Here is a 14,272-nt window from a genome sequence, read left to right as displayed (position 1 = left end):
GGGTCGCAAGAGCTGGACATGACTTAGTGACTCCCTGGTAGCTCAGTTGGTAAAGAATCCGCCTGCAATGCAGGAGACCCCGGGTTGATTCCTGGGTCAGGAAGATCCGCTGGAAAAGGGATAAGCTACCCACTCCAGCGTTGGGCTTCCCTTGTGGCTCAATTGGTAAAGAATCTGCCTACAACGCGGGAGACCTGGGTTTAAACCCTGGGTTGGGAAGATCCCCTGGAGAAGGGAAAGGCTACCCACTCCAGTATTCTGGCCTGGAGAATTCCATGGACTGTATAGTCCATGGGGGTTGCAAAGAGTCGGACACAAATGAGTGACTTTCACTTCACTTCGCTGTTTCACACAACACCCACAGGACACATACCCCCAGCCACTCACCCACGAAGACCGAGAGCAACCCACAGACTCCATCTTTCCCCTGTCCCCTCTGGTTCCCAAACCTCTGGTCCCCAGCTTCTCAAGGGAGACCCACTCTGAGAAAATGGGCACTTTGAGATGCCCCCTGAGTCAGAGCCCACAGCTGACAGGGGTGTGCGGCTTCCCTTCCCGGATAGAGCAAGGACCCCCAGCCCAGCCCTCCATTGGTGGACGCTTATGGCCTTGCCACCTAGGGACCCTCCCATCTCCAAGAGGCTTCCCCAACTACCCCCCGCAACCAATGCAACAGAGACACACAGGGGCTTTAGAAACCATGCAAATTTTAAATATATGTTTGCACAATATTAACATTAAATACACATCATAAATAAGCCTTATAAATAGAAAACAGATTTTTAAAAAACTGATTTTAAAAAAATCTATAAATTAGTCCTGTCCCTCCAAGGAATTGGCCCAGAAGCTTCTGGGACCCCCCCTCCAGGAGGGCGGTGATTTCAGCACGAAAAAATACCATGATGCACCATCAGGGGGCGCAGCCGGCAGCCGAGACCCAAGACCAGGCGCTTCCAGGCACTAGGTCTCCTCCAGAGAGCGGAGCCTGTGCCCAGGGGCCGTCTGCACCGTGTGTCCCTATGAATGGAGAGAATCTGATATCCACCCTGTGTCACAGAGTCCCAGCAACTGACAAGCAGAGAGGGCTGCACGTGGTCCCCAAGCCCTTCGAATCACAAAGAGAAAACTGAGGTCCTAAGAAGCAAGGTGGCCTTGATGAGGTCACACGGCGAGTTAGAGGCCAACCTTGAACCGACCCCCCACCCCCATCAGTGCTCCTTCCAGCGCCCTCTGCTCCATCACAGCTGCCTAAAGTGAGGCCTCCCAGGTATCCAGGGATCTGGCCCCAGACGCGATGAGGCATAGTCGGCCAACTCAGGCCCTGACCCCCACCGCCTTGGAGCCAGGCCACTAGGGTAAGGAGGAAGTATGGGGGCAAGAGCCATGCAAGTCATGAGAAGGACAGTCCGGCCGGTCTCCGGGGAGCAGAGCGGGGGTGGGGGGGGAGCCAGTCTGGCCGTGAGTCAGCCTGTGTCATCCGACCCCTGAATCAATGGAAAGTTGGCCCTGTATGGACCTGGCCCGGCCACCCCCCGAGGGCCGAGGAACCCAGGGCTGGGAGCACTCCACAGCCTGACCATACCCCTGCAGCCCAGCCTTGGGGGAGCTAGAGGGGGCTGCCCGGCTCACACCCATTAAAGTGCGCTTCGGAGATGTGGGGAGCAGAGAGGAGATGGGTGGCAGCGGCCTGCCGTCCTGCATGCCACCTGCTGACCTTTCACCTGGCAGGGGCACCCCAAAGGCTACCGGGGCGGCTGGCCCCTGGGCGCGAGTCTCCTGATCTCCGGGAAGGGCCGTGTCCTGCGGGCCCCCCTCTTCAGGGCCCGGCAGGGGCTGTGTCTGCGGCTGCGGCCCTGTCTCTCCCCCCAGCCCCGGAGGACCTGCCCGGCTGTGCGCATGAAGCGGTGGTAGCCTCGCAGGAACCCACAGTTCCTGAGCTTGCGCTGGAAGGTACTGGAAGGCGGCGTGGGTGGCAGCGGGGTGGGCCCTGGGCCCGGCTGGGTGGGCTCAGCAGCCTTTGGGTCCAAGGAGCCACGCAGCAGCTGGGCCATGCAGTGGATGTTGTTCCCGAACCCGCGGACATTCATCTCCGCCTGTTGGTGGGCTGCTTCCGGGAGGTCCTGCTGCAGGGCACTCAGCATGCGAAGGATGAGGCCCAGTGTGGTGTTGAGGGTCTGCAGGAAGTCCTGCCTGCTGAGCCTCCACAGGGCATCCTCGCTGGGAAAGTCCCCCGGGCGCTCCCTGCAGTGTTCCTGCAGTACGGGACTGTGTAGGCCTTGGAGGTGGATCTGGGGAGAGCGAAAAGGACAGTACAGAGGTGAGCCCTGGAGCCCCAACCACACACACACACACCTGCTCAGCCTTGAGCTGCTGGGCCACATGCACCCCTCCCCCATCCAACCCTCCCATTGTTCAGATCAAGAAACTGAGGCCCAAGAAGGGAGAGGACTCCCAGGTCATTGCAGGCAGGGCTGGCGGGGGTGACCACACAAGTGGTGACGGTGGTGTGAGGTGTGTCATTGTGGAAGAGATGGGAGATGACCTGAGCTTAGGAGGGTGGACTGTTCCCTGCGACGACCCGGTGCCTAGAACAAGGCCCGTGGTAGATGTGCAATGAGCACGCTGGGCAAACAGACGAATGAGGTGATGGAGTCGGGGTTCACGCTCCAGGCCCACCCACTGTTTCCTTGACGTCTCAGGGTTAGACCCGCGACAGTCTCACTGCGGCCCTGGAATAACGTGGAGCCTCGGTTCCACCACCAGCCCCAGGCTGAGCAGGTCCTCTCTGGGGATCGCTCCAGCCCCAGCTCCACCCACAGTTCTCTGAGACTCAGGTGCCCCCCGGGGGGGCTGGGCACTCACATAGGGATCCAGGAGCGTGCTGGGGTCCTGCATGAGGTCCGCCTGGCGCTGGAGCTGCAGAAGAAGCTCGTGGTACTTGCCCGAGCACTTGCCCGTGGCCACTGTGCACAGGAGCAGAAGTCTGAGGACCAGACCTGGGGCAGAGGGAAGACGAGGGACCGGCTTCAGTCTCTGCCGGTGGGCACCCTGCAGAGGGGAGGGTGCTCACGCGGGCCTCAGAGGAGGGCACAGCCCACCCCTCATCCGCGTGGAGGCGGGGGCTGGGCTCTGCGCATGCCCAGGGACACCCGCGGCGGCCAGCACCACCGTCCAGAGAGCCGCTGCACTGCACCTGACACTGGCTGCGGCTTGCCAAGCAAGCCTTTTGAGAAGACGTGGTGGGGCAGTGGAGTCCAGCCTGCCAACCTCGGGAGCTGACCTGCGGGGGCCCAGGTGGGGCCCACGAGACCTCTGGGCTAAGGATCCGCCATTGCTGCAGGCCCCAATACCCCCAACCCTACAGGGGGCCTCCAGAGGGGTTTGTAGCCCCGGCCCTGAGCTCCATCTGCAGAACCAGGAGGGGCTGCCTTTCCACCTGGAGAGGATGCATGAGATAAGCTCATCCACGCCCCCATCTGACCCACAGGAGAACCAAGGCGCCAAAGCAGAAGGACTTGTTCAGGTCACCCAAGGCCACCCTCTGCCCCCATCTCTCGGGCCTCCCTCCTCTCTCCGGAAACGGCCACTTCTTTCAGGCGCCCCCCGCCAGAGATGTGGTGAGCCAGAGCGCCCCGCGGTGGGCGGGCACCGTCACGGCTCCCCTCCTCCACCACCTCCCCCCACCCACCCACCGGCACCGCCAGCCACGTGGTCGGAAGGGCCTGTGGTGCAATGGCCCGGAAGGCAGTGACACCACTTTCCCTTCCTAGGAACCGTGGCCCCTTGGGGAAGACGCCGCAGCCGGGGCCCAGGGGGCTGGGCGCCAGGGGAACGCAGCCACAGGGCACCCCCTGCCGCCCCCCCAGGTACCTGCTGCTGGGCTCAGCCGGCGGGGGCTGGGGTGAGCCCCGAGCACGTGGGGCCAGGGAGCCTGTGTGGGCGTGTGTCTGGGTCTGCGCAAGGCCCAAGGGAACGGCCGCCACACACAGCCAGCCGTTGTGACCCATCGGCCGCAGGGGCCCCGGGCTGCGTGCAGGGCTTCCCAGATGGCTGAGACCAAGGGCACCGTATGACGTCACGCGGCTCTGTGTGCCTGTCACCCTGTGGGTGTGGCTATGGGTGCTGTGTGATTGTGTGGGCTCCCGGGCCCCCAGACCCGGCTGAGAGTGCCCATCCATCCCAGGGCCTGCGAATCCGGGCCAAAAAAAGGAGGCACCCCACCGCCTTTCCAGACATCACACCGCGATCCCGCTCAGCTTCCCCGGCCTCCTCCTCTGCCCCAGCACATCTCCCGCCTCACTCCTGCTTCCCTGGCTTCTTCTGCAGTGGTGATCTCCTTCCCTCACTCCCTTGCTCCCAGAGTCCACGAGTCTGCATCACCTCCACCTGGAAGCCCTCCGGGGATACCCTTCTCCTGCTGTGAAGATGCTGTGTTCTCAGTAGATCCCTCTCTTTGCCTGCCCTCTGGCTCTCTCCCCTTCTCAGCATCCTTCTGCCCAGTTCCCAGAGGGCAAAGGGTGGCCCTGCTCCCCGCTGGTGCCCGTGAGCCCGGCAGGCAGTTGCCGGCGGGGAGGAAGGAAGTACTCACTGAGCAGTGTTCTCTGCATACGCTGTGCCCGCATGCTGGGTGACCGAGCTCCGGCCTGTGCCCGCTGGGGGTGACACCTCCCTGCCTGGAGCCCTGAGGACTGGCAGCCACTTTATGCCCGTCGGGGTGATTGGCCAACACCTCGTGAGGTGGGTGGGGAGGGGGTGGGGGAGGGGAGGCCTTCTGGGAACATGACCCTAAAAAAAACCAAAGTTTCTGCAGGCGGCCAATGGGCGCCCAGTGCGGTGGCATGCCCGCGCCTCCTCCTGTTTTCTTCGAATTCATTCTTCGAGGTCAGCCCCCCACGCCCAAGGATGATGCAAACCACAGCCTCAGCCTTCCTGGGGTGAGCGGGGAAGCAAGGGGGTCTATGCTCGCTGCAGGGGGGCCGCGTCTGGGATAGATGGGAGGGTTTGCCAGCCGGGCCCCTGGAGGGCCCATATCCGGGTCCCTGGCTGGGGGCCATCGGGCTTCAGGCCACTGTGGTTTGGGGGTGAGGGGAGCGAGACATCTTCCTTCTCGGGTGCCCTTCCCGCCCTCCCGCGGGGCTGTTGGGACATCTGTGAGCGGAAACCACGGGGCTCTGGGCACAGAGCCAGACCCAGGCTGGCAGCCCCGAGATTGTGATTCTGGCCCCAAGACCTGCATCCTTTGGTGGGGCTCCCCGCCCTCTCCTCTCCCCGGCGAGGCACCCCTCATATAACCAGTGTTCCCCATCCCAGGCCCATCGAACCAGGCACTTGGGGCAAGGAAAAAGGGAGATCAGAGCTCAAGCCCACTGACATGCTGTGTGACCCAAGGCAAGTTGCTTCGCATCTCTGGGCCGTGGAGGCCCCCACCACCTATAAAATGAGGATTTGAAAAGTATCTCTCAGCTACCTCACTGGGCTGCTGCCATCATGGACATAAAAGGCAAAGGCCCTTGGAAGGAAAAAGGAGCGATGAAGCAGTCTGCTTCCAAGTATTGGCTGTCGGGGAGGCGGGGTAGGGGGGCGGAGGAGATGGGGAAGCTGTGAGCTCAGAGGGGAAGCTGGAGGGGGAGTCGCTGGTGACGGGTGGGGGCCAGGTTTCACTTTCTCTGAAAGATAGTGATCTTGAGTAGGTCCTCTGCTTCTCAAAGAAACGAGAGGAGAGGCCCCGGAGACAGCGCCTCCTGAGTCAACCTGCTGCTTCCCCACAGGATGAGAGAGCAGACGGAGGCTGCGCTGGCCCGAACGCCATGCCTGGCCACCTGAGCACCTCCAACAGACTGGCTGGGGGTCCTTGGCCTGCACCCTGAGGAGTGCCGTGGGGAGGAGGGTGTCAAAGGCTGAGGAGCGGGGTGGGGCCCCTAGCGGGGCCGTGGGACCAAAGAAGCCTGAGCTGCTTGGGCCCCGTGGAGCCCGGATCAGGAATGCCAAGGTGGCCGGGTGGAGGAAGGCCGGGCACCCACTCCAGCACCCATCAATACCCCCAAGGCCATTCCCACCAGCCCGCCCCCTGGAGACACGCCCATCTCGCTCATTTACGCAGTCATTACGTTTATTTGGCCCGCTCTTTTCCAAGTGCGGAGGAACTAGCAATGGGCAGCACCAGGGGCACCCCGCCACCCTAAGCCCCGGAGGCTTCTCCTCACCCGCCCCTGCCTACTCCCTGGTCCCCATCACATCCCCGCCACCCGCAAGGCCCAGTTCTGGAGTCTCCTCCTGAGAACGTCACTTCTGCTCGATTCCGCATCCCGGCGCCCACTCCCACAAGGCGGCTTCCTGGGCCCAGGCCAGGCCTGGATCCTTGTTCATTTCACATCTCTGATCTCATCTCGCTGCAGCCCTGGGAGGGATACCGGCCGGGCAGGCGTGCCTCAGCTCCCTTTTTTTAATAGTCGTTTGCTTTTTTAAAAAAAAAAAGTACTTATTTGGCCGCGTTGGGTTTTAGTTGCAGAACGCGGGATGTTTTGTTGTGGTGAGTGGGTTTCGAGTGTGGTGCCTGAGCCTAGTAGCCCTGTGGCTTGTGGGATCTTAGTTCCCCAACCAGGGATCAAGCCTGCATCCCCTGCCTTGGAAGGTGTTTTCTTAACCATTGGACCACCAGGGAAGGTCCCTGGCTCCTGGTAATGAGAGAAAAACCGAAGCTTGGAGAAGCTCAGGGCTGGGCTCCAGGTGGGAGAGCCAGGTCTGGCCAGAGAGCCTCATGCCCCTCTCATGGGCTCCTTGCTGAGCAGCCTCCATGCTCAGGGGACAGCCCAGTGTTTTCACCCCTTGGTCCGGAAGCAGTAGGGTCTCCCTGGTTTGAAGAGGCCTCCAAGACCCAGAGAGGTTGCGATCGCTCCACCTGCGGTGTGCCTTTTATAAAACATCTGTATGTGAAGAAGGGTGCCTTCACATCTGAAAGAGCTGGCCCTGAGCACGGAGCTTTAAACACGCATATGAGTTTGCTGGAGCTGCCATAACCAGGTACCACAGACAGAAATGATCCAAAGGCGTTTTCTCACAGTCCCAGAGCTGAAAGTCCGAGCTCAAGGTGCTGGCTTCATCCTGAGGCCGCCCTCCTTGGCTTGCAGACGGCCTGCTTCTCACCATCTCCTCCCACAGCTGCCCTGCCGTGTCTGTCTGTGCCCAGATGTCTTCTCCTTTTATGAAAAATTATTTGGGGCCGTGTTGGGTCTTCATTGCCGCATGGGCTTTTCTCTAGTTGCGATCCACGGGCTTCTCTCACTGCGGTGGCTTCTCTTGTTGCAGAGGACCTAGGCTCGTGGGCTTCCGTAGCTGTGGCTTGCGGGCTTTTGAGCACAGGCTCAGTAGCTGTGGTGCACGGGCTTCACTGCTCCCCGGCACGTGGGGTTCTCCTGGACCAGGGATCAAACTCACGTCCCCTGCACTGGCAGGTGGCTTCGTTACCACTGAGCCACACCAGGGAGGCCCCGATCTCCTCTTCTACGGCGCCTGTCACATTGCAGTGGGGCTCACCCAATGGCCCCACTTTACCCCGATTGCCGCTCTGCGGGCCCTGGCTCTGTGCACACTCACATTCTGAGGTGCTGGGGGTCGTGACCTCGGTGCATACACTTGAGGGACACAAGTCAATGGCTTCAAGTAGAGGGTGTGGCTGGGGGGCTGCAGGGAGCGGGGACACTGGGGAGAAGCCTGGAGCTGGGCGGGAGGAGGCCGAGGTGAGGCGGCCCCACAGCCCATCCAAGCGAAGTGTAAGGGGAAGGTGCGTCAGCGTTTCTGGTGAGGTCAGCGCCTGGTGACGTCTCTCCTGCCAGCAGGAAAGGCTTGCGACACGGCCCCCGCCAGTATAAATAGGCTCCACGACCACAGGGCCCGGGCTGTGCCCGCTTCCCGGGCCACGTCAGCCAGGTCCGCGTGATCCGGAGGGGAAGAGACGGCCCGCTTGGTTCCTCAGAACTGCTGTTTCCTCGCCTTTCCGATCCACCCTCCAGCTGGGGCGCTCCCCCCCCACGCCCCCCCCCCTACCTTTAGACCCAAGGACAGGATTTGGTGTGACCTGAGGGGCAGGTCAACGTGAACGCAGGACGTGCAGAGGCCTGGGAGCAGAGGCCTGCAGGCTATGGGCGGAGACCAACCCAGGTTCCGGTCTCCATCTGCTTGTGGGCCCAGAATTCTTGGCCCAGTCACACCCCCCTTTTCTGAACCTCAGTTTCCCCTCTTGCAACCACAGCGCCACAGTTTAACATCAGAGAAGACAAACAACCCCATTTTTTTAATTGAAACAAAATTTTTTTTGATGTGGGCCGTTTTTAAGTCTCTATTGAATTTGTTACAATACAGCTTCTGTTTTGTTTCCGTTTTTTGGCTGTGAGGCATGTGGGGTCTTTACCGCCCGACAGGGTTTGAACGCACACCCTCTGCACTGGAAGGCGAAGTCTTAACCACTGGACCATCAGGGAAGTGCCTACAACCCAATTTTTAAACGGGCAAGGGATTTAAAAAGACTTTTCTCCAAACCAGACACAAATGGCCAATAAGTACGTGAAAAGAAGTCAGTATCATTAGCCATGAGGAAAATGCATGTCCAAACTACACCGAGATGCCACTGCACCTCCACTAGGGCATCTGCAACCACACACAGACAATAACACGTGTAGGAGAAGACGTGGAGACATCGGAGCCCGTGTGCACTGCTGGTGGCAATGGAAGAGGGTACATTCAGCCACTTTAGGAAAAAGAATGTCTCTTCCTCGAATGGTGAACGTAGAAATCTCAGACAACCAGCAATGCCACTCCTGGGCATGTACGCAAGAGAACTGAAATCATATAATCACATAAAAACTTGCACACAGATATTCACAGAAGCATTCATTCACAATAGCCCAAATGTAGAAGTAACGCAATAGTCCATCAACAGAAAATGGATTTTAAAATGTGGTCTGTCCATACGATAGAATATTATCCAGCCAGAAAGAGAGATGAAGTACTAACGCGTGCTACAACATGGACGAACCTCAAAATCATTATGCTCCATGCAAGTCAGTCAGAAAAGGCCACGTATGATCCCTTTATATGAAATGTCCAGAAATGGTGAATCCATAGAGACAGAGAGTGGATTAGTGGTTGCCAGGGGCTGGGGGATCTGGGGACAGACAAGAAGTGATAGCTTATGGATAGGGTTTCTTAGGGGGGACGAAAATATTTTTTTAACTATCAAACAGATGATTTCACCCTCTTATAAATATACTTAAACCACTGGATTATGTTTTTTATTATATTTACTTTTTATTTATTTATTATTTTTGGCTGGGCTAGCTCTTCACGGCTGCATGCAGGCTTTTCTCCGGCTGTGGCCAGCAGGGGCTACTCTTCATTTGCGGAGAACAGGTTTCGCACTGTGGTGGCCTATCTTGTTGCAGAGCACGGGCTCTAAGGCACGCGGGCTCCAGCAGTTGGATATAAGTCCATGCATTATATACACTTTAAATGCACTTGATGGGGACTTCCCTAGTGGCACGGTGGATAGGAATCGGCCTGCCAACGAGGGGAACGCAGGTTTGGTCTCTGGCTCGGGGAGCATTCCACATGCCTCGGAGCAACTAAGCCCATGTGCCACAATTACGGAAGCCCTCATGCCGAGAGCCTGTGCTCCGCAACAAGAGAAGCCACCTTGATGAGAAGCCCACGCACTGCACGAAGAGTGCAGTTCCCGGCTCACAGGGACTGAAGACAGCTTGCACAAAGCAACGAAGACCCACGGCAGCCAAAGATAAATAAATAAAGTAAATTTAAATGCACTTGATGACATGTGAATTGCATCTCGATTGTGAAAGTGCAGGGCCAAATGCTGCCTACTAACTACATGGCCGGTGCCGTAATTCCGTGGACGGGGCGCGCCAATGCCCGGCCCACAGCGAGTGTCCAGTGAGCACTTACCCACCAGCCACTGGGGCAGACGACGGCACACATCTGTTTAGGTCACAGGGTGACTCTGAGGGCAGTTGGGAAACTCACGTTACATAAACGCCGGGTGAGCAAGGATCTTCCAGGGCCCCTGTGAGGTCAGCGAGGTCACCCTTGGCCTGGGGGTCATCTGACTCAAGACCTGCCAGGGTTCTCCTGGGACCTGGTGTGTCTGTGGGGACAGGACTGCATGCCCTCCCCTGCACCCCGTGGTTCCCCCAAATTGGGTGACTGACCCCCGTTTCCAAGAGCCTGAACACCTATTAAGGGAAGTGCAGAGAGAGAGAAGTGGGACTCGCTTCTCTGCACCAACCTCACATTAGCCGTCAGCCGTCAGCTCCCAGACCAGGCCCTGCCACGGGGAACACCCCCACCCAGGCCAAGGCCAAGGCTACTGGGGGCTGCTTCATCTACTCTGAGGTGCGACGAACAGGAGCCGAGCGTGCAGATGACCCCCACCCCCGGGCCACCCTCTTTGAGCCCAGGGTCTCCTCTGTGAGGTCCTGGGACAGGAGAGATGACCACAGAGGGTCCACAACCCTATAAAGCACCATGGGGTCCCGTGGAGGCTCCAAACACTGAGACGTCGCCGTAAATAAAAGCAGTCCTAAACATGCAGCCTCCCGCCAATGCAGGAGACATAAGAGACTTGGGTTCAATCCCTGGGTCGGGAAGATCCCCTGTAGGAGGCCATGGCAACCCACTCCAGCATTTTTGCCTGGGAAATCCCATGGACAGAGGAGCCTGGCAGGCTATAGTCCACGACCTGGCAAACACTCAGCAGGATCAAGGAGTCCAGCGAACGGAGCCCTGGCTTTTCTCATGATGACAACACACGAGACCTATTTTGAAACATCACATTCTTGCCAAAACTGTTTTGGTGCCCCAGGCACGTGCTGTGTGCCCAGTGGTGACAATCGGGCTCATTTCTGCAGCTCTTCTTGGGACCGGGACCAGGACTCCCTCATGGGTCAGCTCCCTGCATCCTCAAAACCCCCTAATGAGGCAGAGCCCATGGTCCCTGCCTTGCAGGTGGGGAAACTGAGGCCTGAGAGGTGGGAGCTTGCGGAAAGGTGCACAGAGGGGAGGAGGCAGAGATGCCACAGAAACAAACGCCAGCGGCTCCCAGAGTGCCCTCACAGGGTTGGCTGCCTGGGGAGGTTGGGGACGGAGGTGGGTATTTCCGCGGGTCTGCACAGACATCGCTGAAATTGTGAATTACACAGTGAAACCTGTGAAATTCCAGGTTTCATTGGCAGAAAGGCAGAACAGAAACGCTACAAATTCCGGGTCAAGAGAATTGCAAGGGCAAACAGGACCTCATGGAACAGTTTACAGAACGAAGGGTGTGGCTGGAAGTTGAATGGGAAGGTTGGGGTGTGGAGGAACTACCCTGGAGATCCAGGGGTTAAGAATCCCTCTTGCAGTGATGCTTGCAATGCAGGGGACCCAGGTTCGATCTCTGGTCATTGAGGAACTAAGATCCCACCTGCAGCAGGCAACTAAGCCCACAATGAAGATCTTGTGTGCTGCAACCAAGACCCAACACAGCCAAATAAAACATTTTTTTAGAAAAGGGCGGGGGACACCAAGCCACCCTCCGGAGGGGCTTGTACAACACAGCCTGGTCTGATCCTCTTGCTCAAAACACTCCCTGGTTTCCTGTTGCCTCTTGGATAAGGCCAAAGTCATCGCCATGGCCCCCAGTCCCTGCCCACTTCCCCAGCCTCCCCCAACACCTCTCCAGCTTGCCCGCCGCTCTCTCTGACCTTCTTCAGCCCCCAGAGGAGTGAGCTCTTATCCCAGGGCCTTGGCACATGCTGTACCCACTACTGAACTGCCATCGGACACCGAGTTTCAGCTCTTCAAGTGGCCTTCCTCTACCCCAGGCTAGTTTACACCCCCGCCCCCGCCCCAGAGTACCACATACCCCTCTCTGTAGCATTCTTCAGAACCACAAACTTTTAAAACTGTGGGGTTGTGTCCCCAGCCAGACTGTAAATTCCAACAGGGTGTGAAATGGTGGTGGTGGTTCCCCATCGCCTGTCTCCAAAGCATAGCAGAGGCCTTGGAAGGTAGAGGTGAAAGTGAAAGTGTTACTCGCTCTGTCGTGTCCAACTCTGCAATGCCATGGACTGTGGCCCACCAGGCTCCTCTGTCCATGGGGATTCTCCAGGCAAGAGTACTGGAGTGGGGTGCCATTTCCTTCTCCAGGGGATCTTCCCAACCCAGGGATCGAACCCAGGTCTTCCTCATTGGCAGGTAGATTCTTCACCATCTAAGCCCCAGCGAAGCCCTGGAATGCAGTAGGCGCTCAATAAATCCTTGATGACTGGATGGATGCATGAGCATGCAGCTGCGGCTATGGGGCCCAGGCGTGTCCCCAGCCGCCATGCAGAGCCCCCTGCAGCCGGGCCTCTACAAGTGCAGGCCCGCTTCACCGCCGGGCGGGACGGGGCCTCTTTGAGCCTTTCTAGTGCCCTCATCTGAGGAACGTCAGAATCGCGTTGCTCCTGATACACCAAGGCGTGTGATCCCTCCTTTTCAGGAAGCCTCGATGGTTAAAGTGAAGGACGAAGCAGACAGAATAGGCTCCATCTCGAAAGCAGGACTCCAGCTTGGGCCCGACTGTGGACTTTGACCTATATGCCCAGTATCTATGGAAACGACATACCAACTGGAAAACCAGGCCCGCCCCCCCGCCCCCCCATGGAAGAACCCCAGGGCTCTACCTAGACTCTCCATCGCCTAAAAGAATACCCTCATTATCTGTGTAACCAAATAGAATCATAACTTTTATTATGCTTATTGGGGTATGACCACAGGCCTATTGATAATTGTCCACTGTTAACTACTAACGCACATGAATCGTGGGTTAACTTTGATCATATCTCTCTTTCACCTTGTCCAGACTAGTTTCAAAGAATTTGGGGAGGTGGGTTTGGGCACGTACACAGGGTATATAAGGTTTTCACAAAAACTGGTCGGGGTCCTTGGCTAAGAGCAGACTCTGCCTGGGCCCGCCGGTGTAATAAACCGCGCTCCACCATCTGCACTGTCCTTCTGATTGAGCTTGTTTCCCGGAACACGTGGCTATAACAAAAGACGCTGACTTTTTCTTTTATGATGATTTTTCAAAAGCAAATTCAACATCTATTCTTTCAGCTGCTGCAGATTTCAACACTTCCCTGCAAAAACAAACTGAAAAGGAAAAAGGCAAGGCATTTCTCCCACTTCCTTTCAAGAACGCATTTCAGGACAAATTCTACGTAAGCCTCATAGAAAGGCGCCAGCCTTCGTTGGAGGGGACAAGCCTACCGTCTCTCGTTCAACCTCTAGGTAATAAAGAACCTGCTGCATGTGTGGGACACCAGGCCAGGTGCAAGGGATAAATCGCCAAGAAAGACAAGGCTTACTCACAGGTGAGTGAAATTACCACGAAGCCTGGAGGGACCTGGAAGACTCATTTGCCAGGCTTCCCGTTTCTTGCCGCAGGAGTGAACGCTGACCCAGCCTGATCTTCATGGTACCCCAGGGTCTAGCAATGAACCTGCATTCTGTCTGCCCCCGCTCCCTGTCGGAGTCCTTCCCAGGACTGATGGCGAGACCCAGGAGACACCCCTCCCTGGCGTAGCTGGAGTTTCTGAACCGGGATGTCACAGGTGAGAGTGGGGTCCTGCCGCGCGGGTGAGAATGTGGCTGGTGCAGCCAGAGAGGCCGAGGGATTTTCCTGAGCCCTGGTCCCTGCACGAAGTCAGGTTCCAGCTACACAGGATGTGCCAAGAGGCCAGTTCTGCTAGCTGAGCTGATTTCCCGGCACTTCCGGGGAGTCCTCAGTCCTCAGGGCGGAGGGCGTGGAGGGAGGAAGTGGGATGGCTGAGCCTGCTCTGGGTGCCAGCTGCAGCCCAAGGTCACCAGCTTTGCTTGACAACTCGAAGGAGATGGGGGAACAAGCTGGGGGCCCAGTGTCTACAAAGTGGTAAAGACTTGAGGCAGGATTCGCTTTGCAGAGGTGCCGATTGCGGGCCCTGGAGAAAATGCCCTGGGGTGGGCACTGGGAAGACTTGCTGTCTTCCTCCTCCTGTCCTTGGGGACGCGCTAAGGCATCTCTGAGCGTTCATTTTGATATGGAAACAGAAACACCCTCCAGGTCCGAGGGGAGAAAAGACTTGCTCTGTCCAAGGGCCGACTGGCTCGTGGCCATTCAGCTGGGTGACAGAATGTGTCCATTTGGGACCATCCACAGCCAAGCGCGTGAGGAAGAGGAGAGTAGTCACTGAACACAACTGCT

At 57.9% G+C, this 14,272-nt stretch overlaps 1 protein-coding gene across 1 annotated transcript; it reads right to left on the bottom strand.

The window, feature by feature from the left end:
* Window positions 1-690: 690 nt before the first annotated feature.
* Window positions 691-4,711, bottom strand: OSM (oncostatin M). Its single transcript, XM_027566341.1, has 3 exons — window positions 4,589-4,711; window positions 2,863-2,996; window positions 691-2,288 (listed from the first exon to the last, which is right to left on the bottom strand). Exons 1-3 carry the CDS (start codon window positions 4,620-4,622, stop codon window positions 1,743-1,745), a joined length of 714 nt encoding a protein of 237 aa, XP_027422142.1. The 5' UTR covers window positions 4,623-4,711; the 3' UTR covers window positions 691-1,742.
* Window positions 4,712-14,272: the final 9,561 nt, after the last annotated feature.

This window comes from Bos indicus x Bos taurus, chromosome 17, assembly GCF_003369695.1.
Source record: "Bos indicus x Bos taurus breed Angus x Brahman F1 hybrid chromosome 17, Bos_hybrid_MaternalHap_v2.0, whole genome shotgun sequence".
Lineage (NCBI taxonomy): Eukaryota > Metazoa > Chordata > Mammalia > Artiodactyla > Bovidae > Bos > Bos indicus x Bos taurus.
Note: the sequence above shows the minus strand (reverse complement) of the source record. Positions and strands in the feature narration are given on the sequence as shown.

Bases quoted from the DNA above. Each gene is read 5' to 3' on its own strand.
- OSM (XM_027566341.1), bottom strand. From the start codon at position 4,622: ATGCGGGCACAGCGTATGCAGAGAACACTGCTCA. The intron at 2,997-4,588 runs GTGAGTACTTCC...CCTCTGCCCCAG, and splicing joins TATGCAGAGAACACTGCTCA to GTCTGGTCCTCAGACTTCTG. The intron at 2,289-2,862 runs GTGAGTGCCCAG...CGCTCTCCCCAG, and splicing joins GCACGCTCCTGGATCCCTAT to ATCCACCTCCAAGGCCTACA.